Genomic DNA, 26,604 nt, shown 5'->3' on the forward strand with positions numbered 1-26,604 from the left:
ACCTACCACTTACACACACACACACACACACACTTAGTGTTGTAAAGCGACTTTGAGTACTCAGAAAAGCGCTATATAAATTCCAGCTATTATTATTATTATTATTATGTCAAACTGGGCCTGATGCATGTCAAACTGGGCCTAATGCATGTCAAACTGGGCCTAATGCATGTCAAACTGGGCCTAATGCATGTCAAACTGAGCCTAATGCATGTCAAACTGGGCCTAATGCATGTCAAACTGGGCCTAATGCATGTCAAACTGGGCCTAATGCATGTCAAACTGGGCCTAATGCATGTCAAACTGGGCATAATGCATATATAACTGGGCCTAATGCATATAAAACATGGGCCTAAAGCATGTCAAACTGGGGGCCCTTGAAATTAAAAAGGGGTTGAGATGCAGGGCGTTAGAGGAGACCGCTGTGGCAAACGTAACGACGCCATTGATCTCCCACTACTGTATCTATAGTTTTCCAATTAACACCGAAAGATGCATCATTTCAATTTATATGCAAATGCAAGGCGAATGGCTGTTTTCTATGGCTTCCCTTGACACGTTGTTAAATAAGTGCTTAGAGAGAGAGAATGAGTGTGTGCGTGTGTGCGTGTGTGTGTGTGTGTGTGTGTGTGTGTGTGTGTGTGTGTGTGTGTGTGTGTCTGTATTACTATACTTATGGCCAAATGTCTCAGTAGAATTTGAGAAATAAGACATTGTGTTTTACAGTTTGGGGAGTTAGGCTTGCAATCAAGAACCAAAAGTAGCAGATTTACAAGCTCACAAGGAGACTAAAGCTTTAGGATTTGGCTTAGAAATGAAAAAAAAAAAGCATTCATATCGTCGTCCAAAGAATATTACTGTTTTCACATACTGTATAACATCACTGTCGGGCAGAAACCTCGTATCTCCAAGTTTCAAATGTGTAATTCTTTTTGCCAAGTAAAGCACTGCTTCATCACACAAGGCCGTCCGCACAAAAGTAGTGAAAACAGCTGATCTACAAGCACACAACGCTGTTTTCACCAGTTAAAATCATTTTAAAAATGATAAATACAAAACAAACGGTTTTGGACACACAAGGTTTCCACTCGACAACGACGATATAAAGTATATCAATACAAACGTGTGTGTTTGTGTGTGTGTGCGTGCGTGTCTGTACGCGTGCGTGTGGGTGGTGTGGTGTGTCTCGCGTGGGTTGGAGGGTTGGGGTCACAAGGAATAAAACCCGGTTGGCGCGCTCAAACAATACCTTCCCTGGTACGCACACACAGATGGCAAATGGGGCGCCAGGAAAGCGATAATGTCTAGACCACTGCACTGGGAGCCACGGGGCCATGCACGCCATGGCAGCTCGCCTTTATACCGCGACATAAACGAGCTATGAGGGGACCGTACGCAACGCGAGACGACAAACAAGATCCCTCGCCTCTCGGCAGATGGTTTGGGCGACGAGGCACAGAGATCAGAGGCTAACTGACAAGGCACTCTCTCCTGGCAATTAATCATCGCGTCTGAAGGTCGAAAGGGAAGAAAAGGTAGAAGTGTTAAAGGGCCCCGGTCCTGCATTCTCCCCCCGCCCGGTCCCGTCCCCCGTCCGTATGGCCCCGGCCACTGCCCACCGAAAATAGAATGGAGGCTCCTATGGATGTCACAAACCCCCATTTATCAAAGTCCCCTGGGCCATTTTTCATCTTGAAATGAGAGCCTTCAAGAGCTGACAAAACACAATGGCTTCTTCAATCTTATCTGGGCACCGCAGCCTTATCCCACATCGCTAATGTGCAGAGCTGTTAATGGATTGAAATCAGGCTCGGTCTCGGCGGCGACTCCACCTCATTGAATTTCACACGATGAATGGGCTTGTTTTGCGTGTGATTAATCTAAACGCTATGGATCCGCCGTTTGCATCCGTGTGGCGTGGGCCGACGAGGACGTTGGGGCGTATGATGTTTTTTCAGGGGCAGATAGCAGACGGCTGGGCAATTAACCGAAAACACATCGAGACCGATATCTGGACACAACAAGCGACTTAATCTCGCTTGTGTATTTAATCAAATAACCAAGAAGCAGTTTTATCCCCCCTTGTATCAACGAATTAACACGAAGAAATATTGTTATGATCAACTAAATCTGATTAATCCGGCATCTAGAAAGAGAACGTGACATCACCCCATTGAAAGTGATAGCAACACTTTGAAAGCTAAACTATACTTTGCTGTACAATGCAAAAATAGCTGGTCTAAGCTCACCCGATTTCAGTATTAACAAAAGAAATACCATTCGTTCACTAACCGTAACCGAGGCAAAGGTTGAAAATGACTGTGTTATTGATTTGAAGTCATGTCGCCCAGTCCTACGAGAGCCCGACGTCTTCCTAATGTTCACATTACTGCTTCACCACATGAACCCTATCCTTGTTCAGCACATGTCATAACATACCAAAAATGTTTATATATTTGGCAGAAACAGCAGATCGACTGTACAAGCTCACATGTCACGATTTGACATGTCGTGGGATTGTAGATCTGAAGTATAGGGTTTAAGTGGTTTAAACAGAGGATGTATATCACAACACATACTGTATACAGTACGTAAATAGCACACTAAGGCCACCATTAAAGGTGATATACACCATGAAATTTCACTTTTCCTATTTTAAAACCTTTTTTTGGGGTCCCACTAGTACCTTCTATCCTCACAGTCCCATTTCTGACCGTTGTGTCTTTCTCTGGTTTTGAGAAGGCGAAGGTTAAAAGTATCCCACGGGTTCTCAAAACAGGCTGTCCAGATTTGCTGCCGATTGTGACGTCATCATAAAAAAAAAATCTTTTTCAAAAAAATCTTTTTTGGCGCAGTTCAGGCCAAAGGTGGTACTACAGCTGAAATGCTCTGAGAGCCATTCAAAAATGAGAGAGGCTCTCTATTCAGGAGTGGTAATTTAGCCTCAAACCTTTTGAAAAACGTTTTTTGGGACATAAACAATATGACATAAATACTATAATTTTTTACAACAAAGGTTCGTATATTTTAGAGAAAATAAAGGATTATGTGTTAAACTGTTTTCATTTACTCCTTTCCATCGTTTTAGAGATTTTAATGATTTTGATTTCAGTGGCTGGGGGCATGCGCACAAGTGGCTAGATATGTCTTTTTACACACAATAGGGGCTTTCGACTACAGTACGCATTCAAAATTTGAGTGTCAACTAACTTAACTGTCTGCCGTATGCAGTGTGAGAGCCCGAATGATGGGAACAACGTATACAATGGCATCGCCTGCCGAACAGTTCTTCGACAATAACAATGCCATCATCTCGAAAAATCTTAAGTCATCATAAATCAGGCTTCAAGTCATAGATGATAAAATATACTCATGGAATCAGTGGAGTCATCGTCACCTTCTTCGCAGTTCTCTCCCTTGTATCCGGGGTTGCAGATGCAGGTGCCCACGATGCAGGTGCCGTGTCCACTGCAGGTGACGTCGATGCACTGGTTGGTGGGGACGTCGCACTCCGAGCCCTTCCAGCCGCTGTGGCACATGCAGCGGCCCTTCAGGTACTGTCCGTTCCCGCTGCACAGCACCGGGCAGGAGGCTGTGGAGAGAAGCACACACACACAGCAGCATCACACACACTGTAATGTGTACTGTACTCACATTCTATACTTAGGGGTAGAGAAACCGTCATTAGAACACGGAGGGTTACCGAAGGGTTCCCAGTTCGAATACTGGCTCCCCTAGAGTTAGTGTAGAAGAGTCCTTGAGCAAGACTCTGAACCCCTAGTTGCTCCCGGTGAGCAGGTTGGTGCCTTGCATGGTTTCCTCTGCCATCGGTGCATGAATGTGTGTGTGAGTGTAATGCACAATCTATGCAAAGCGCCTTGGATAAAGGCGCAATACAAATGCACCATTTACCATTTACCATCAATGAGTGTGGTCTATAATAGCCAGCGCCAAACTCGGGACTCCTGGATCGCTGCTCCTCCACACTGTCCTATCTAACATCAGGGTCTTTCTTGAAGTAAAAGTCCTGCATTCAAAATGTACTTCAGTAAAAGTACAAAGGTATTGGTATAAAAATGTACTTAAAGTACCAAGAACAAAAGCACTATATCATATCATATCATATCATATCACTCATTGTGCAGAATGTCCCAATGCTCAAGTTCAAAATGTATCAAAGATCGTTCGAAAATAGCAGATCTATAAGCTTGTAGATTTACTATTTTCAAATGGCCAACATATATAAAAGGCTGAAGTGGTTAGTGTGTTTTGTAATAATAATATAAATCTACAAAGTAACTAAAGGGGGTGCCTGCTGGCCTAGCGGTCCAGGCGCATACCACATAGGCCCTGATGCATGACAGCGTGATGCGGGTTCGAGTCCCGATCCCAATGACCTTTGCTGCGTGTGACTCCCAATATCTCTCCCCATTTACTGTCAGTCATATCAATAAAGGCAAAAAGCCCCCCCCCCCCCCCCAAAAAAAAAAAAAGTAACTAGAAGTTTTAGTAAAAGTAGCTTTAAACATTTTCCTCTGAGAGGCAGTGGAGTAGAACTAAAAGTAAACGTTTGAAATACACCAGTAATGAAAAAATACCTCAAAACTGTACTAAATGTGCTTAGTTACTTTGCACCACTGATCACACTCACACACATCCGCTTGAATGTCCTCTCCCCACACTAGCTGTTAACTGGTAACTGGATAACAATAAAGCGTGTGTTGTGCACTGGGGGTCTCTGTCACGACTGCAACGCTAACAAGCCTCCCCTCCCAGTGCAGCCAGTGCTGCATGTGCAACTCTGTGTCCGCGCTGTCGGATAGGACCCAGATTGCAATAAAAAAAAATCCAGACAGCATAATTTGTCCCGATAGCTTCACAATGTGGCACGCCTGTTGAAATTAATGGCCAAATTTAAATTTAATGAGCTATTAAATAAAGTAAAAAAAAAATCATGACTAGCATAACAGATGGTAAGAGGCCAAAGCAGACACTTTGTGTAATATTATAACACCTTCTGTAGTCTTGCATAGCCGGGCTATCAGAGGTGTCTGCGTACTGATGTTTAACTCAGGTGACATCTGAAGTAGGGATGGGACGATAAGCGATATTATCGTTTCACACTCACGATAATCGTATCGTGGAGATTTAATTTATCGCAAAATCGTCCTCCGTCATGCACTGGGATCAATTCACCTTTTATTTGCCTCTATTGGTAAAACGTACTTATTATAATATACGTACTTGATACAAATCCCTTTGCCAAAAAATAGCAGATCTACAAGCTCACAACACAGCACGTTGCGACGCATTGTTGAGCTTGTAGATCTGCTATTTGTTTGGCAAATGTTCCGCCCCATTAGGATAATGGATGTTGGGGATATTTTGATTATCGCGATAATATTGTAAGTCGCGATTTCTTTGGTCACAATAATTGGAGCTAGGATAACTAAAACTAAGATTAGCCTATATTGACAATTTTGACAACTAGACTAAAATGTTAGGGAGGGACTAGAGATCCAGTAGAACTAAAAGACAAATCATTTTATATTTATATTTCACCCTAAAGGAGCGTATACCTACAGTCTTCTGTTCATATTATTTATTTATTCTACACAGTGCACTTTTATAATTGGTCTTAACACATTTCTAATTGTGCAGTTAGCACAGTTGGTAGAGAGCGCTCAACTTTCAATAGCAAAGCGTTAATTGGGTTCAATTCTGGGCACCACCAACTCAGCATATGAGTTGCACAGCCTGGGTAAACATTACTAAGACATGTGGTAGTGTTACTTAGCGCTGAGAGCTGATGATAGGTTTGGCTCTCTGACTCAGCGATCCATCTCCCAGGGTCTGCCTTGTCGTGGGGATACTAGACGCCCTGTAGCTGCTGAGCTGATACCCACAATAATCCACGCCTACGGTACACTGTGATCCATTATTGTCACCCACTCATCAATCAGGATTGAGTGACGTGACGACACCCCCAGCCATGTTTATACAATGTTTGCTTGATCATTGTTCCCAATGTTACCCTGATGAACACCTAATCAAAACAGCTCGTTTATTCTTGACATAATTAGCCAAGTAGGAGGAACAAAGCCTTTTTTTGTCTACATTTGAATAATTCTTGTTATGTCCTGCTTTACACAAGAGTGCCTGACATTTGTCTAAAAGAAAGATATCGGACCTATAATTAACTGAAACGCATATTAAACGTGTTTGCTCACATACCGAGACGTCTAATTAAAACGATCAAATCTAAACTGCAAACGACACCGCAGCGTTGTGCGTGTTGTACAATGCCTGTGTCGTGCCTCGTTTGACGCTTCCCGTTGGCGTTCTAATTGCATTGTGTTGCTGCCTGACTCACTCACATGAGTCACAGGCAGAGTGTGTGTGTGTGTGTGAGAGAGAGGGGTGCATTGTGGGAGAAGTTGGCATGACTCACCGCGTCCGCAGTCGGGACCTCTGAAGCCCAAAAAGCAGTGGCACGTCCCCGCCACACAGTCGCCGTTCCCGAAACAGTTACTGGGGCAGTCGTCTATGGACTCTGGAAGAGAGAGAACAGGAGTCTCTGAGTAAAGCCTGCTTTAAACCGACTTTACACTTACAGTAGGCCCTATATACACGTTTCCAAAATGTTTATTGTACATGTAACGGAGGTGATCCAAACCTCCCCACCCGGCTTTGAACCCGGGCCTCCCACGTGAAAATCCAATATCTTAACCATTACTCCAAAGGGATATCCCTATGGAACAAGGGAGATACTAGACTTTTGAGGCTTCAAGGCTGGGGCTGCGACTCTCTCCGCCACAAACAGACACAATCGTCTCAAGAAATGCAAGTGTCAACATGAAACCACTGAGAACAGCAAGTCCGTCACCAGAACGCACCAAAACCACTGTAGTATATGCCAGGCCTCTGAGTGGCGCTGTAAAGCTGCCACAAAGCACCAAAAAGAGAGAAGAAGAGAGCGATGTTGTAATTTCTTTTTACCTTTCTTTTTAGCATGTCCACTTGTTGCTGACGGAGGTAGTGTGGGAGGGAAGAGTACAGTTTGCTTTAAAAGACCTATGGCACATCATGGTAGCGCAAACGCAACATGTTTGATGTTGTTGTTGGGAGGGGAAGGGGGCTCGGCGGGTTAGGGAGAGGTTGTGCTGTCATAGTTTACAGGAATTATGAGTATTCGGCTGTACATACGGAGGCGCGACGGCGCCGTCTTCATATTGATTCACTCTGGGAGCCGGTTTCAAAGATGTGCGTCTTCGGGCACCCAAGAAGCCGGCTCCGTGTGGCAGAAAGGGCTAAACTTTAAAGAACTAGTGCTGAATCACCCAAATTCGTGTTCGTATGGACGCCGCCTAAGTTGCGCACAAGTGTCACAGCAACACGTTGTGAGCTTGCAGATCAGCTATTCTTGCTGCGTGACAGCGCACAGCCCAGCGGAATGTGTTTTGGAAATACAAAAAAGAAAAACTATTTCCCCCCACTTGTTTGCTCTCTCAGCGTTGCTTTTCATCCCCGTTATGCTAATGACGCTGACAGGAACAGACTGCAGTCCTTTTCAAACGTTAAGACATTCTCTGTGAAACATTTTGTGCCACCGTTGTGTGTTTCAGCCAAGTGTGTGTGTGTGTGTGTGTGTGTGCGTGCGTGCGTGCGTGCGTGCGTGCGTGCGTGCGTGTCTGATGTTCCTCTGACTGAAAAACAACAAAAATGCTTAAGTGAGCAGTGCAGCCAACAAGACCAACCCAAGCTCCAGACTCCTGTGTCACATTATGCACATTGCAGCACAAGGCATTCTGACCTATATAACAAAAAAATAAACAGTGCCTGTTCTGTGGCTAATACGAGAATGTACAAAAAAATAAAAAAATAAACAGCACGGTTAAAAGCACAAAATAATGGGATTTCTTTCCAAACTGCCGAGAGTCACAAACACAGAAACACATGTCGAACCCGTTTTTTTGATGGGGTTTCCAAGAAGAAGAATACACTGTATACATTATTGTACACTTGCCAAGAGTTTAAAGACAGAACAGCTGAAAGTGCTTTTGGCTGTGTGCGTGTCGACGTGGGACAGGCGAGTCGAGTCACGGAGGATATTGGCGGTACGTGAGCGCTAGACACTGTACCCGTCGCGGTCACCACTATTCTACTAAAACCAGTGGCGTCAGTTCAGCAAAAGCTAAGGTATGGATGGCAACATGACTGGCGCGCGTGCATGACACCAGTCATGTTGCCATACCTTAGCAACAGGCATGATGATGATGATAACTATCAGTGGATAGTATTATTTTACAGCAGGCACAATTAAACAAGTGACTACCACACTTGAAAAAAATGTGTACCTTTTTCTTTTTAGTTTTGTTGACAAACAAAACTCTTTACCTAGGGTTTGGAAGTCACTTTGGAAGTCACGTGGGCATGGGAAAGTGATAAATGTCCCCTGATTAGGCCACGCGGGCGGCGTATCATGTATTCCATATAGAAGCCCGCCCCTGAGTTTCAACAGTATGTCGAATCGGGTGCTCCTCCTGTAGTGGGCTTTGCTAGTTGCTCCAAGTAGCCCCCCTTGTTTGGTTTGGGAAGGGCGATATATGTGTCGGAAGGTATTTGGCCGGGCGGAGCCAGGCTGTCTGCACGTATTTTAGCGTATTTTAGTACCCTCGCCATAGCATAGATGTGGAATCGAGCACCACTGCCCACTAGCCCTCCCTCGTTTTTCCCTGTTTCGACAAGTCATGTATCGACACTTACTACGGATGGTCGAATTGATGGTCTTTCGAAACAACAGCGCGTTTTTTCTCTATACTAACGCTCCAAGCAAGTTTCACCGGACACTCAGTAATGGCTGAAGTGAGGAGAGGCGAGCAGAGGCGAGCGATTCATAGCAGCAGAGGAGGAAACTTCACATTAAAAATTGTAAAAAAACGGTGAGTGTATTAAACATGCTAAAGTTAACATGTCCCATTTGGCAATGCTTAGATGACAAGTCGAGGTTGTGATGAGATCATTTGAGAAATGGTTGATATGTTTATTAAAATATATACATAAAATCGGCCAATGGATTAAAACCACCAAAGTTGTCATGGTCCTGTAGCTAGAGGTTAGACTGCAAAACCACCATGGAATTAGATCATTTGCTCCAGTTTTAATGAAACCGTGATATAATCTATCTGTTAGCCTGGGTTAGCTTGTGTGCTAAAAAACGTCTATTTAAAAGGTGGCATAACTTCACATTAAAAATTGTATAAAATCGGTGAGTGGGTTAAACATGACAAAGTTTACAGTTCCCATTTGGCAAGGCTTAGATCAGGGGTCCTCAACCTTTTCTGGCCGCGACCCCCAAAATAATCACATTTTGACTCGCGACCCCCGGTCCTTAAAGACCCCCCCCCCCCCCCCCGCCCGCGCCGCATTGTGCGCTTGTAGATCGGCTGTTTTCACTACTAGGCTACTTCTTAAAGTTATGCAGAGAAAACAACACTGACACGTGATATGAATGATGACGCATTTATTTTCTTATTGTTGCATTTACAAGAGAAGAATAGAGTCCGCAACACTGGTAATACACTGGTAATAATAATTTTTAGCCACATGAATCTGTCCAGCAATAAAAGAAAAAAAAGGGGGAAACCGAAAAAATATTTCCCTGGATCTGACAGCTGCATTAATTATATGCTCGTAACGTTACAGCAAAAAAAACTGTCCAGCAAAAAAAGGGGAAACTATGCACTGGTTTCCAAAACAATATAATTTAACCATATCTGACAGCACTCAGCACTTATGACAGCTGCGCCTGTATTCATATGCTCTTAACATTAAACAGCAAAAAAAAAACGGAAACAAATACACCATATGTGAAACTATATACTGTTGGTTTTCGTTTGCATCCACACAATAAAATGTAACCAGCATATCTGACAGCACTTTTTTTATGTACAGTTTATGAATTGTTTTGGCATAGGCCTACCTTTTGAGGTTAGTGGGATGGTTGAGCTTGTTTCTTTGAACAGAGAAGTGCGAATCTAGGTTCAATATTGCTCACTGCAACACGGAGATCATCTTCAACTCTGGTGAGTCGTGATCTGTATTTATTTTTTATATATGTGAGCGCAGAAAACGTCTTTTCACACAAGTAAGTGGACGGGAAATGAATCAAAACATCCATTGCTGCTTTTGACAGTTCTGTGTAATTCGCAGCCACATATTTAGATAGCCAGAATTCCTCCAGTGTGGATGATTTGAACTTGATCTCTGATGTCCTATCAGCTGAAAGGTCCAACAGCGAGTCCTGCAGTTCTGATGACAAGTGTGCCCCCGTGGACTCGGTGAAAGGAAAGCGTATCCAATCATATCTTTCTGGGGCGTCATCTTTTGGGAAGTACTTGTGGAAACAGTCAGTCAAACCTCTCAGATGAGAGATGATATCTCCGTTTATGATGTCTCTATTTAAGTCATAATCATCCATGAAATCCTCAAGCTCTGGAAACATGTCAATATTACCCTCATTGACTCGCGTTGTCCAGCGATCTAGCTTCCTCTGAAACCCAGCGATCTTATCAGAAATATTGAGAATGTTATTGTTTGAGCCTTGGAGCGACAGGTTTAGTGTGTTGAGTTTATCAAATATTCCTGCCAAGTATGCCAGGGCACAAACCCAGCGAGGGTCACTCAAGTGGGCAGCAATGGGAGAATGGTGCTCTGTTAAAAACATACGCACCTCCTCACGCAGCTCAAACAGTCTGGTCAGCACTCTGCCCCGTGAGAGCCATCTCACCTCTGTGTGGAAAAGTAAGGTTTCATGCTCAGATCCCATTTCTTGGCAAAGTGTTGCAAACAATCTGGATTGTAGAGGGCGGGATTTGATAACATTTACCATTTTGATTGCCGTTTGTAGCACATCCTGCAGCGCTGGTGGCAGGGGCTTACTCGCCAGTGCTTCGCGGTGAATCATGCAATGTGTGAATTTAATATGGGGCGCTACCTCCATAACTTTGGCTTTTAATCCCTTTCTTGATCCCTGCATAGCACCAGCTCCATCTGTGCACACAGATTTGCAATGTTTCCAACTTAGTCCTTCTTCGTGCAATTTACTGTCCACTGCATTGAAGATGTCCTGTCCGGTGCATGTCCCCTCCAGGGGCACGCAAAACAGCAGCTCTTCATTTATTTTTCCTTCGTGGGTGTACCTTGCAAAGACAAGCAAATTGGCGCAGTTGCCAACGTCCGTCGATTCGTCCATCTGCAGTGAAAACGACCCACTTTTCTTAATTCGCTCAGTGACCTGACATTTAATGTCATTTGACATGTCACCAATACGCCTGCACATAGTGTCATCTGAAAACGGGATGGTCTCAAATGATTTTGCTATTGCGTCGCCATGCATATGCCTTGCCATTGCCTGGGCTGCTGGGCGGATGAGCTCTTCTGCGATTGTGTATTGTTGGGCCACAAGACGTGCCACTTCAAAAGAAGCTGCCAGTGCTTTGGAAGGGATTGACACATATTCAGTTATTCTTGTCTTTAGTCCGCCCAGGCCACTCTCCTTTTCACGAAAATATTCCAATGGTTGGTTGATATCATCCTCGTGTCTCGTTTGCAAATGTCTTTTGAGTTGGAAGGGTTTCAAGCTCTCGTTAGCAAGTAACTCATTACAGAGAACACACAGTGGGTAATCGATGTTATCCTTCACATGGCACGTAAATCCATACTGCAAAAACTCTGCTTGATATTTTCGGCGCTTGGACGTAGCCGTCTTTGACGCAGGTTTTCGTTTTGCTGCAATGTTTTCATCTTTATCATCACCTGTTGTTGGTGGCTCCTCCTGAGACGGTTGTTCTTGGCCTGCAGTTGTTGACAGGGGCGGGTCCACGGTCACGGGTCCTGCTGCCTTTGGTGTAGCGGTGCTGCTGCTGGATATGCTGCTGTCTTGTGCGAGCAGCTCAGGCCTGGCTGCTGGCGGCGGTGGTGGTGGTCCAGCTGGTGGCTCCAGTGTGGTCTTGGCGGCGGGGAAAAACAGAGTCCTCTGAATGAATTTCTTCTTTGCTGGAGGTGCCATGATGTTGTCGTTGTAACAGCCAACACACGAGTGTTTTTCAGGCTATCAGGGTGCCCATTTTATACAGTAACTTGTATGTGAATACAAAGCCATCACATTTGCATTTATATGGCTGTGCGCTCCGAGCGCCCTGGTTGGCTGAAACAATCTATTGTTGTAGGCCTAGGCCAGGGAAGCACAGGTAGGCTAAATGTATTTTATAATTCATAGTTTGCTAACATTTTAAACTTTAAAATGTTAGCATTTTAGCTCTTAATCAATCCAGAGTTACTTACAATAAGGTAATCATCATCATCATCATTATAATGGAACTATAACGAAATATTAGGCATATCTAAGAAAGACAGGTAGACCAAACATTGTAGGCCTATTCATGTTATTGTTCAGTGAATAAAATAGCAAAACAAACACATATAAAATGGAGACATGTAGTACACTGTACATATAGTCTATATATTTAACAAAACAAAAAATGACAAGGCAGTGCAGTATAGGTATCGGGTTTGATTGAATACTTTATTTATTAGAAGGAAAAGGTATAGTTCACTGCATGGTATAATTAAGGCCAACTAAATACAAGGATACTGATAAGTCTTTGTGCATCTTTCAATTGTGGTCTTTTTTTAAACTTAAGAACACAAAACAATGTTGTCTTTGGAATGGTTTCTGACTGCATAGTAGTAGCCAGTAGCCTACCCTATGCAGAAACCATTTCAAAGACAAACAAACATATAAAATGGACACATACATAGGCCTACAGATATACAAAATGAGTCATAGCACTGTTCACACAATGCTTTACCCCCTCCAACTGTATAGCATGTTTTTTCAATACTGTTTTTATAGTATTACTATTTTGACTTGCTTTGTCAATGTAAACGTATGTTTTCTTGAATTGGTAGGCCTATAACTATAATTTACTATAATTGACAAGAAAGTGTTGAGAAAACACATTAAACACAGGTCTATGTCAGCTATACAGGAGATGTTTAGGAATGTGAGGAATTTAACAGATATGTCGTCTGCCCATACTTATGAGTGGATGCAAATGCGAGTCTTTGTTCACCGTCGGCCGACAATTAGCGACAATTAGCACCCTTAATTCGGTTTCGGTGTGCGGGCTATTAGCACCCTCAGCCTTCGTTTCGATGTGTGGGGAGGGGAGGAGCGTTTCTATATGCAAGGAAAATAGACATTTTTATAAATCTTATCCAGCCAGGCCCTGTCTGGTCAGCACTCTGCCCCGTGAGAGCCATCTCACCTCTGTGTGGAAAAGCAACACACATCCATTCCACACTCACACTGTCGATTTTCCGCTATGAAAATGTTTCTATAAAAATGTTTTCCAGGCGTTTTTCTTTTTTTTTTTTTTTTTTTTTTTACCCTTTTTTTTTTTTTTTACCAAGAATTCTGGCGACCCCCCGAAAATTTTTGGGGGTCGCGACACACAGGTTGAGAACCACTGGCTTAGATGACAACCCGAGGTTGTGATGAGATCATTTGAGATATGGTTGATATGTTTATTAGGGTGATATGGTCTGTTGCTAGCACTTTGGCCACACTGAAGCCCCATATAAAAAATCATATAAAATCAACCAGTGGATTAAAAACGCCAAGGTTGTCATGGTCCTGTAGCTAGGGGTTCAACTGCAAAACCACCATGGAATTAGATCATTTGCTAATGAATCTGTGATATAATCTATCTGTTAGCCTAGATTAGCTTGTGTGCTAAAAAAAATGTCTATTTAAAAGGTGGCATATTGGGCTTATTTTGGCTGCTTTAGGAACATTCAGAAGATGAGAATGCCTTGGTTTGGGTCGAGTGTCTTGTGGCATGTGTAAAGCATAGTGTTCAGACGTGTTATGTCCATTTTAAGGGTGGAAAAGGTCATTCTTTATCATGTGTAGTAATAGGCTAGTAATAATCCCATTGCAGTTGGCTACATTGGTGACAAGCATAACCCCAAGAGCTGTTTGGTAGGACTTGTTAGGGGTCCCCCCTAACTTGTTTTGGGGTTCGAATCCCCACAGCTCTCCTGTGCTGTGTAAACCCACATGTATCTGTTGCAAGATGTGAAATACAAAATTCTATATTTCAAGACAGAACAGTAGGGCAAAATTAAGAACCCAGTCCTATTCACACTGGCCAGAGGGCGTTGTTAACACAGGGACCTATGTTTGAATGCCCCACTGGAATGACAAAGAGAGCAAAACATGCATATGCAATGAGTCTAACCAATTGACCAAGTGACACCTTTCGATTGTCTGTGTTTGCCTTGAGAGGGAGGGAGGGGATGCCAGGATGTGTGTGATGATGTCTTTCACACCTCTTCTGTCTTTCTAGGGCAGGGGGGCCATTGTGTTGCAAAAAAGTTCCAGACACCTTTTGAAAGATGGCCTGTCTGGTTTAGATTTGACTGACTATCAGTGATGGCCTCTAATTTTCTGTGCCTATGAATTCAAAAATGAGAGAAACTCTCAACGTGAAATGTCTAATCAAAGCAAATCTATTTTTCATGCCATACGCCCATCCACACGCACCGAGGCTGGTTGGGCCAGAAATGGAACGCGACTGGGACAATTGGAACGCCACGAGAAATGGAACGCCACAGGGAGAAATGGAACGCCACGTGGAGCGAGGCTTCAGAATGGTAACATTTCCCCATACTGCCCACGGGTCCATTTGGTTCCATTTGCACACTTCCTCTCTCTCTCCCTCTCTATAGATAGATAGATACGGCGACAAGCAACAAAACTTATTATTGAAATATTTCAATTCTAGTTTCCCTGTAGCCATTGCCATACCCAATTGACGCCTCTGACTAAAACTATGGCGAAAAATGTTTGTCGACTACCTTTTTATACAGAGGAAAACTAAATAAAAACTAAACAAAAACTATGCTATGATTGTCATCAACAAATAGAAACTAGACAAAAATAGTAGTGAGGGACTAGTGGAGAAGAGATCCAGTGGAACTAAAAGACATGCGATTTTATGTTTGGTTGTGTGCAGGTGCCACGTTCCAAAAACAGACAATCTACAAGCTCACAACGTGTCGCTGCACGACGCGTTGTGAGCTTGCACTGTGTATCGACTATTTTCGGCATGCAGCTACGTATAATTCAGGCATTGCAACGCTATCCCGGTCTGCTAAGATACATTTTAGTCGCCTAAATCAACTGCCGATTTAGTCGACTAAATTCATAATATTTAGTCAACTAAGACTAGGCCAACACTAAAACATTTCAGATAACTCATTCATTCAGCATTCATTCAGCTCCAAGATGCTTAAAGGGCTCAATATTTAAATGTTTGTTTCTGTGGATTCATTGTTGAACTGTATGTTAATTTATGCTCTTGAAGGGTTCTGTTGATGAATAACTCTGTACTGTATCTTATCGTCGTTGTCGTGTGGAAACCTTGTATCTCCAAGTTTCAAATTTGTACGCTCTTTCGCAAAGTAAAGCCCTGCTTCATCATACAAGGCCGTCACACAAAAGTAGTGAAAACAGCAGATCTACAAGTACACACCGCCTTGCACCGCCTTAAATCATTTTTAAAACCAGTAAGACTCCCTAATCGGGAGATAAGAGACCGTCAGGTCGCATACACTTTAGAAGGCAATGGTAGGCAATCAGGAGGGAATATGGGAAATGGACAGATCCATGTTGATGACATGACTTTAGAGATACTGTGTACAGCTTTGCGTGATTTTAGGGCAAACTCTGTAAGAGCAGTGTCCAGAAATGTGTTTTGCAAGAATCTGCCTCATGGTGGCGCTAGAAGAGGGCCATGTGAGAAATGAGGGGTAGAGGTTGTGGTTTGGCAGCCAAGGAGTGTGTATGCAACGTTTGGCATGGATAGGGGCAACCGTGGCGGGTATATGAGACATGAGACGTGTGACTGACAGACAGACAGACAGACAGACAGACTGACAGCCAGTGGAGGTTTTGATAATAACTGCGACCTGACAGTCGCAATGATAGATGCAAAACCAACGGTTTTGGACATACAAGGTTTTCACCCGACAACGACGATATGCTCCGCTTCTGGGGGGTGGGCGTTTTGTGATCTCAGATTCTGTGTCATGCTTGCGCAGGTAATCTCTAGTGTCACATGAGCAGAGTCGCACCGCCGCCAAGCCGAATGAAATATCATTGCAATAAATGGTAAACGGCTGATCCTGAGCTGAAGTTGTCTAACTGAATAATGATCTAATGATATTCCTTTCCTCCCCCTCCCCATTACACCATGCCTTTTCACACACACAACCCCCTATAACATTCTCATCACAGACATCTGCATCAGGCATTGCCTGCTGGCAGAGAGAGCTGCGTATAGGTCTACAGAGAGCACCTTTCTAGTTGGCATTACATCTCAGTGTTGGAAGAAGAAGTGTGTCGGTGCCAAGATGCATTTATGCTATACTGGAGTCTCTCTCGCTTTTTAAACGAACGTTCTTCTCCCAGCGACAACAACAGAGCCACGCAGGGGTGTCGCACCAAATTCTGGGGCCCTGGGTACAAGGATTCATTGACTGGGGACGAGTTATTACGCATTATTTTGTGCTTTAAACTATTGAAAAATAGCAGACATACAAGCTCACAGCGCGGCACCGAGTGCCGCGCTGCGAGCTTGTAGGTCTGCCATTTTTGAAAAATCATGAAAATCTGTGTCAAATCCTCTTGAAAAACCTATGTTTCCCATCTCAAAATATTTAGTTCCAGGGACCCACCAGAAGCAATTTTGAGTTAGAAAAGTTCGCTTAAAACTACAAATATTCAAAGATTTTAACACATTTTCACGACTTTTCAAAAATAGCAGATCTACAAGCTTGCAGCGTGGCACGTGAGCTTGTATATCTGCTATTTTTCAATAGCTAAAGTATAAAATAATTAAGGCCCCTCCACCTTGGGCCCTAGTAACTCAGTCCCACTTTCTCCCCCCCTTGTGACGCCCCTGAACAGAGCCACACGCAGCCACACACGCACGCACACATCGTCCTCCGCCCATATCATGTACCCAACAATGTCACCGCGTCGAAGCTGATTAACAGATTTTAGACATCTTCTTCACACAAACCAATTACCGCTCCTAGTTAGCTCGCATCCGGCGAAATGTTTGTTTCCTTTAGCGTGAAACAAGGCACGAGCGTGTAGGTATCGCGCTCCTAAACACGTACGCGCGCGGCTCCCTGAATTAAACGAGGGGAGGAATTCACTCTCTCCCGCTGCCTGCAGGCGACAGAAGGAGCGTCGAGCTCCGAGGCAGAACTTGTGGAACAAAGGAGCCGTTGTCCCTCCGCAGAGGGCTGGAAACGTGAGCCACGGCTGGAGCTTCCCTTTACCCGGGAGAGTCAATCATCACCGAGGAGGGTGCAACAGCAAGAGGCACGAGAAGAGACGCACACGTACACGCACACACACGCACACACACACACACACACACACACACACACACACACACACACACACACACACACACACACACACACACACACACACACACACAGAGGAAAGAGAGAGCAACCAGTGAATTAGTGGAGTGGAAGAAAGGGAGAGACAGTGTGAATGAGAGACAGAGGAAAAGAATGAAACGAGAGGGAGAAAGAGACACAGAGAAGGGAACAGTGGGTGCGTTTGAGAGCTGCAGTGTATTGTTTGTAATGGTTGGGTTTTATCGAGGGGATGTAGCCTACTGTAGCTCACACCGTCCTATACGGCAGGGTGTTGGTTATGTTAAAGGCCTGTCCATACTTTGACCGAAATGGCCCTTTTTGGGTAAAAAGGTCGGGTTCGACAACAAAATGACGTCACTCACGACTTCTGAAAAGCATTAGACCGAATGAGAGTTCAGAAATTTGCACGTCGGAAAGTCCAACTCATCGAACATTTCGGTCAAAGTATGGACAGGTCTTAAATGTTAAGCCCCATTCAAACTTTGTCGCACAATGTATCGCATCCATGACGCGTTGTGAGTAGGGGTGTAACGACATTTTTACAGCGATACGATATGCATCACGATAGATGGTTGACGACACGATACATGGACGACATTGGTTAATTCATGGCCATACGATACGATTCAATGATTTAAAATCGATACATTAACTATTTATCAAAGAAATTAAATCTGTGTGATTTAAGGGAAACATTTATTTTTATGGATATAGGCCTAAATAAGTGAAACAAAGTGATTCTCTGGCAAATACAAGGACTTTGTATTTGAACACATATGGACAAACACGCACATTGACATGAACATAGACAATACACACTTAAAAGTACTTAGTATCGCGAGTTTTCTTTCCCTAGGGGGAAAAGGGGATAGCCACCCCTCAACTCATTTGATTGGTCGCCGGCACAGTTAACTCATTGAGTGCCAGCGCCCTCTAGGGGCCAAAGAATGCCAGCGCATCTCTCATAGGCGAGCGCTTTAGCTTCCAGGACCTAACCTTCCAGGACCTCACGTGCTCACGTTCATGCACGGCATGGAAATGTCCCGGATGAAGATGCTAACAGAATGGCTATTCCCATTTTGTCATCTAAAAGATCATTTTTGGGCGATTTCGCCGTAAATAAACCTCGCGCCGCTTCCCGAGGACACAATCCAGAGATATAAGCCTTTAAAGATGTGGTCTTTCATTGGATTAGGCGGAGATTGGCGATTGCGTTTGCAAATTACGGCCGGCCGGGAGGTTGCTAGCTTTCGGCTAGTAGCTAGAAAAATCAGGCCAGGCTTCAGAAGGCCTCTTATCATTTTATTCATGTAATTAAAAAAAGCCGGACTACTTCGGGATCGGCACACTCGTGTACTCATCGGAAGCGGCGCCGAACATCGGGTGAACATTGGGGAGCTCAAAAATTTATTTTAAACCATTTTTAATGGAATATATCGTCGGACAGAGTAGAATGGCTAACTGGCTAGCGGCTAGCGAGCCAGGACCACCCACGACTCTACAAGCAGCTCGGGGTAAGTGAATTAATAAAAAAAAAAATTGTATTGGATTGAAATAAAGCCGAACTAGTTCGGGATCGGCACAGTATGAGTTAAGACCCGCCCACGGAAGCTTGTGATTAGCTGAACCGGAGGTAGGGAGTGGCGAGCGCTCCACTGTGTTCACTTGGACCGCACGGAGGTGCCGGAAGTACAACTTCTAACGGCGCTGAGTCGGCTCATGCGACCTTCGCACAGCTGGACACGGCGACTCGCTCGCTACTGCTCGCTCGGCGGTGTCTCACGTGGATCAAGGTTGCCTGAGATGGCATGCCTCCGTCATCTCCACCGAAAACAAGCGTTTAGGGGCGTGGTTATCCCTTTTTCCTCCTAGGGAAAGAAAACTAGCTTACAGAGAAGGTGGGGTGCCGAGAGGCTTCCCACCCGGGAGAATAAACTATCAACGACGCAAAACTGCCTTAAGTTTAGGTGAGTAGTGAAGTACTTTTGTTTATTTTAAGTCAAGCCCTCGCAGGGCAGTGGCATTCCTTGTCCTGTACCTTAGCCAAGCCCCTGGCAGGGCGCTAAAGAGAACTCACTAACGCTCTGGACCAGAGCTAGGTTTTACTGAGAGGATGTACACTAGTATACTGTAGTAGCACACACTGTCCTATGAGGCAATCAGCATTTCACAGAGGATTTGTGGTGGCTTCCAAACAAGAACATTGAACTTTTCTTTTGACTTTGAACAAGAACATCCAATTAGGAGGGTTTTTTGGTTTGGCACAAAGCTAGGGAAACTACTATAACGTCGTTGTCGGGTGAAAACCTTGTATGACCAAAACCGTTGGTTTTGCATCTATCATTTTAAAAATGATTTAAACTATAGTGAGTGCGAGGCGTTGTGTGCTTGTAGATCTGCTGTTTTCACTACTTTTGTGCGACGGCCTTGTATGATGAAGCGAAAGAACGTACAAATGTGAAACTTGGAGATACAAGGTTTCCATCCGACGACGACGATATGTGTGTTCGTTTGTGTGTGTGTATCTGTGAGTACAGCCAGGTGTATATGTGGTGTGTGGTGGGCTTGTGGATTTCCTTCCAAAGGTACAAATATGAGACTCTTGTATATCTCATGGCTCATATAGTAAGGGAATATTATCTGAATAGTGTTAAATCTGGGAATACATTCCACACCAAGAAATGTCTTCACCAGTATGTTTGTAAAGGTGTCTAGAAACACATCTAACAAAGTTTGACATTCAAAATCCCTAGGGGAATTTTTGACAGCTGCTGAAAGTTGGGGTCCCATTAACTTTACTAATACAGGAGGATTCTGAATCCATTGCAATTTGTTTTGCACGAAAAACATTCCTTGGGCTCAAAACAGCTCCCACAAATCTGTGAAAAGTGATGACTCATCACTAGGGGTGTAACGATACATTTCAATAGCGATTCGATACACATCATGATACATGGTTGACGATACATGGACGATATTGGTTCATTCATGGCGATACGATACGATTCAATGATTTAAAATCGATATAGTAACTATTTAGCAAAGAAATTAAATCTGTGTGAAAGGAGTGGATAGTGCAGGTTTTTAAGGGAAACATGTACTATTATGGATATAAATAAGTTAACACAGTGATTATCTGCCAAATACATGGACATTGTATATTGACAAACCTGCAACTTGACAAGAACCCAGAGATTACACACATTTATCAATAGACCAGTGTAGCTATATTGAAAGGAAAAGTAATTAAACCACTCCTTTTCATTTTTTCTTCTTAAAAATGCTAAATACAATGGACAAGTAGGTAGTGTCGATACAATCGATTCTTTGCACTGCCGATATGATACAAAATCAAACTGATACGATTACATTTTGTCTGGTTTCATTTCGATATACTTCGACTTTTTAAGTTAAAAACAATATTTCGATGCAGTTACACTATATCGTTACACACCTACTCATCACTAAACCATAGTATACATTTTACTCAAGTACCGTACTGTACTTGACTAAACGTATTCTATTGTATCCAATAATTTTACTTCTACCCCACAACTGGCTGCTGTTTACACCGCGGCAATGGCGGCGGCGCTCTCTACAGGGGAGCCCTCCGGAATATGGTTAGAACATCTCCTAGCCGACACGCTCGACAAGAGGCCAACGCATACATCACGGATTCAAGCAGAGAGCTTCATTGAAATGCATTACCCTACATATCGGGGGGGGGGGGAGTGGGGGACTAACTATTGCAACGTAAGTCTCTCCACGGTCAGCGAGGGAAGGCGGCAAAGGCGGGGTTTTTAATCAGCGTCTCGCCACGCTCTAGCCTGAGTGATGGGCGGCGGAGCGGAGCCCCCATGCGGAGAGCATCTGATCAGACCTGGAAGAAGATGTTGTCTCTATAGCATGCTGGGGAGAGAGGGGGGGAGGGGGGGGGGCATAACTCAACAACAACATCAAACCATTTCCATGTTTAACCAATTAAGGTCTAGAATTATTGAATGATTTAACTATTGAAAAATAGCAGATCTACAAGCTCACAGCGCGGCACCGAGTGCCGCGCTGCGAGCTTGTAGATCTGCTATTTTTGAAAAGTCATAAAAAAGGTGTGCAAACCTTTGAATGTATGTATATTTAAAGTGAACATAACATTGTAACTCAAATATATCTCAAATCTCAAATATATAACTCAAATATTTGCTTCTGGGTGGTCCTTGGACCAACATATTTTGAGATGGGGATCCGTGGCCAAATACATATCATTTTGGGGGTCCTTGACATGAAAAAGTTTGAGCACCACTGACATAGAAACAGTTAAAAAAAATAGTAGAATTTAGAAGACACGGGAGAATCGGGTCAAAGGTATTCAAAGACATGAATGTTTCGCGATTTTTCAGCTTGTAGATCTGCTATTTTTCAACAGTTAAAGCATAAAATAATGCTTAAAGTAATAATGCGTACGCGGTCTAAATGGCTTAAAATAGCTCTGCCCAGGGAGCCACCTATTTTGGGTCAGACCAATTAACAGCAAACGCATCAGGTGACTGACGGCTGGCCCCCACCTCTCCCCTTCAGCGGGTGCGGGTACATATACGCGTGTACGCGTGCATGTATGCGCCAGGAGGTTGAGTTTGTTGCGGATGAATCATGTCTGCTGGTAACAGGCGGAGGAGGAGGAGGAGGGGGAACAAACAAATGGCGGCATGCTCCAGAGAGCCCCGTAGTGCTGAGCGTTGAGCAGGAGGACACGTTCTCTCACACCGCCACGGACCGAGCAGCCCGGTAGTAATGGACGACGTTCCCCCGTTCTGTTCCACCCCCACATGAACGACGGCATGGCTACGTGAACAAACCTCTCGTCAGGGACGTGCTGGGCCCCTGATTCAGCCCGGGAAAGAGAGTCGTAGAGGCCCTCATTGCGCGCTATAGAGAGAGATCTCTCTCTATACTATAGCGCTGCTGCTACTCAAAGATTTGCCATTTCAGATCATGACAAGTGACAAGCCAGTGGGTTATATTTCGTTGTTGTCGGGTGGAAACCTTGTATGTCCAAAACCGTTTGTTTTGGATGTATCATTTAAAAATGTTATTAAACTAGTGAAAACAGCCAATCTACAAGCACAATGCCTCGCACCGCGAGGCGTTGTGTGCTTGTAGATCGGCTGTTTTCACTACTTTTGTGCGACGGCCTTGTATGATGAAGCAGGGCTTTGCTTTGTGAAAAAATGTACACATCTGAAACTTGGAGTTACGAGGTTTCTGCCCGACAGCGACGATTTACTTTGTTGACTGCCCAGCCCCCAAAATGGAACGAAGGCCGACATTTTATTTTTAATTTTTTCCTAATGGCCCGCCTGGACCGGCCGGGAATGAACCGGACGTTCGGGAGTTGTCCCGCTTTTCCCAATGGCCAGCACGTCCCTGCCTCTCGTGGCAGCGCCACATACCATGTTCAAACCCGCACTGAATACAAAACACTGATGCCGACCTTCAAAGCAGCCAAAGGTACGGCTCCTCCATACCTCCAAAACCTGATCAACCCCTACAACCCCACCCGTTCACTCAGATCAGCCAACACAGGGATGCTGACAGAACCATCGCTAGAAACCCCAGGACAAAAATCCACTCGTCCAAGACAATTTGCCCTCCTGGCCCCCAAACTGTGGAATAAACTCCATGTCGCACTTAGAACTACAGACTCACTCCCTAGCTTCCGCCGTGGACTGAAGACTCACCTCTTCAGACTCCACCTAAACCCATAGCACTACTGTAACACTCCGCCTTCCATCAATGACCTTTCATGAAGCTAGATAGCATTTTTAGGTTTTAGAATTGTTTTACTGATTAGGTGCGTGGTCTACCTATGTTATTGTTTTTTCTAGATTGATATTCCTATGCATTTGTTATATTGTTGTTAATGTACTGACATATTATCTGGCTTATTATAGTGATGTGTAATACCTGCTTATTAGCCTAATTCACGGCCCGCCCACTAAGCATCCCACGGGTGCTGAAGTCACATTTTGAAGGGGTAAATCCTACCACAGCCTATGGAGTTAGCACAGAAATCGCAAATTTAATGCAATTTCCGAATAGTAAAGTATAAAATACGGCCATCATGATCAAGAACACAAGATACTAAACGGCACAAAGCACTATAATTTACTTTACTGTTAGAAATAATGATTTGTTGGCTTTAAGTCCAGTATAGTTTCCCCTTCTAAATTGAAGTCAGCACCCGGGGAAAACTGAGAAACGGAAGTAGGTGGGCGGGCCGTGAATAAGGCTAATTGTAAGTCGCTTTGGATTAAAAGCGTCTGCTAAATGCCTAACCTGTAAACTGTAAACTGCAACCCAGACTCAAACAAAGGGTCAAATTCGTTCTTCTTCTATACCACTAAAATGTGGAACGCCCTACCGAAGGCCTTAACACCCAAGGGGCCAAGCTCGTTCAGTAACGAGATAAGGCCACTGGAGGTCGCTGTGCCTAAAGGAGTTGTCTCGTTCAGGAACGAGACAAAGGGTTAACTGTGCAGCGTGCTGCTTCGCGCATGTTGTGTTGTCTGTGAAAGACCCTGGTCCATACGTCATAACGTGGCTCGCAGAGAGACAAAATGGATGGTCTAGGCTGCATTGATTTCTATTCTAGGCTGAAACATAAAAACAGCTTTATCTATGAATAAGGTGCAAAGAACGCCAGGGAAGCAGAGATCTGCCTGTTTTCACGGCGACACTTTACCCCGATGGTCGGCCCCGGTTTGGATTTTAGTTTCGCGAGCGTTTGTAAACAAATGGATTATCCTCCTCAATCGTCAGTGGACACTCACGTGCACACGCATGAAGCTTCCGAGGCTCTTCAAAATTAAAGCGTAAGTGAACGACGGTAGCAGCAACAGCTAGAAATGTTAGAAACCTTGGCTTCCCATGTGTTAAAGGAGTGTAAATCCCTAACTTCCTTTAAAACCGCTCTGAAAAAACACTTACAGGCGGCTGCCACTCGAAACTGGTAACAATAAGCCTAGCCTAACCTTACCCTCCCCCTGACCATTCTTTGTAAATACCTTTTATTTTGTAATGTTGTTTTTGTTTACAACAGTTGTTTCTGACGATATCCACTGCATAGTACTGTGTTCTATCTGTCTGTCATTCAATGTTCAGTTAAAGAGAAGGATCTCCTTGGAAACAAGCCACAAGACTTCCCTGAGTTTCCTTTTAGTTGCCCTTGTACTAGTGAACTGTACGGTCATGAAACTGTACCTTTTCCTATGCAAAATTCTAATAAATACTTCAATCAATCAATCAATCAATCAATCAATCAATCAATCAATCAATCAATTCACGTAAAGAGTGCGGGGGTTTCACGTGACAGACTTTGTCCCCCTCCCCTCTCCTCGCCATCACCGATGCTGAATGTGAAACCATTTTGTGGGTTATATAAAAGGAGCCCCCTCAAGAACCCCTTTGGGGGTCCCCGGACACCACTGTCAAGCCTTCCTGTTCTAAATGGATATGGTTCACATACATATTCCTTTACCTGGGCAGCTCTGTGTTTTGAAGGTCAAGTCCATTCCTCCCATATGGGCTCAATACCATTCTGGCCAGTCGGTGAGATTACATTCCAGCTTGAAGGGCATTTAAAGCGGCGACCCGTTTTAGAAAAGGCTCCTGCAGCCCCTCCCTCTGAGCTGCTCTGAGCAGATCAAGTCTGAGACGCAAAGTGAACGGAGGAACAATTCCAGTCCTCTGCCTGTCAGCCCCTCATGGCTCTGCCTCTGCTACAAGGATACATGAATGGTAAATGGTGCATTTACTATGAGAAACGTCACAGCTTGTCCGCATTCCGTGTAGACGTGTACACATTTTTACGGTCTATGGGTTTGCCACTCTGACATCATGCTCTGTTGTCACCAGTGTTGGGTGTAACGTCGTTATAACTAACGACGTTACGTAACGACGTTAGTTTGGCGGTAGCGGAGTAACTTAACGAGTTACATTTTACAATATAACGGTTAGTTACTTAGTTATATTTTCAAAAAAGTAATCTCGTTATTTTTTTAAAAAAGTACCCATTTTCACTGTTCATTTTGTTACCACTGATTAAAAAAGAAGCCCCGAGTCACATTTCCTCCTTCTGTCTTATTCTGTCAACAAATACACGTGTGTAGCTGTCTGTCTGCCTGCCTGTCTGCCTCCCTCGTATGTCAGCCAATCGCATTCCTTTCAATCTCTCCAGCTCTGCGCGTCATGTTGAAACCAGGAAATCAACTCACTCACTGTTGTTGACTGTTGACTTGGTGCTCTCCATCCATGTCCCACAAAACAACGACAGAAGCTGCTGCGTCCGTCTGTAATATAGCCTACGTGTTGATCGTTCCTCACAACGGGGAGATATTAGTAGCGTCCGTGCCTTTAGTTGACCGTGTGTAAAAGTCTGCGTCGGTAGGGTATTAAAATGGATTTACTGTACATCATCGGATCGTATCTGGACGGCGGACAACGGTGGATTCGGACCCGGCCATTTAACTCCGGTATAGAGCCTCCATAACAACGCCACGGCACCGAGGTACTGTACAGTTTAATGCTGGGGAGCGTTGGTCTTTTGAAGAGGAATTATGAGCTAAAAGGAGGCTGGACTCTTGTCTTTTTATGTTTACCAAACTTCCACGCTGGTGGGTTTTAATGGTCGGTAACGGTAACGGTAGCTTGTTAAGTTACAATTGTCATTGGGTAGCGGAGTAACTTAACGGATTAGTTTTTCAAGTCAGTAACTAAAGTAACTTAACAAGTTACTTCAAAATGTAACGATACCCAACACTGGTTGTCACTGTGATGTCAGGGGAACCACTCAACCAGAATAGGTGTGCCACTCTGACATCACGCTCTGGCTTCACTGTGATGTCACACAACAGAATCCCTGTTATGCCCATATATGGAGTTCCCTGATGTCATCAATATTAATGATGCCCTGTTAGAGAGATCCCTGTGATGCCAGGAGGAACAAATCCCTTTTATGCCCATATATGGAGATCCCTGATGTCCAAATCCATGATGTCCACATCCCTGATGTCCACATCA

At 44.1% G+C, this 26,604-nt stretch overlaps 1 protein-coding gene across 6 annotated transcripts in view; it reads right to left on the bottom strand.

The window, feature by feature from the left end:
* The window catches only part of tenm4 (teneurin transmembrane protein 4), a gene marked incomplete at both ends in the record, with an annotated part of 418,773 nt that overhangs the window by 226,829 nt on the left and 165,340 nt on the right, over positions 1-26,604 (bottom strand). For all 6 annotated transcript variants that reach the window (XM_080731250.1, XM_080731249.1, XM_080731248.1 and 3 more), the window contains 2 exons: positions 3,398-3,592; positions 6,452-6,553. In XM_080731250.1, the coding sequence (XP_080587376.1) occupies positions 3,398-3,592; positions 6,452-6,553 (297 nt within the window). The remainder of the gene's footprint in view (positions 1-3,397; positions 3,593-6,451; positions 6,554-26,604) is intronic.

This window comes from Nannobrachium achirus (genome assembly GCF_963921795.1).
Source record: "Nannobrachium achirus genome assembly, chromosome: 8".
In the NCBI taxonomy this organism is placed as follows: Eukaryota; Metazoa; Chordata; class Actinopteri; order Myctophiformes; family Myctophidae; genus Nannobrachium; species Nannobrachium achirus.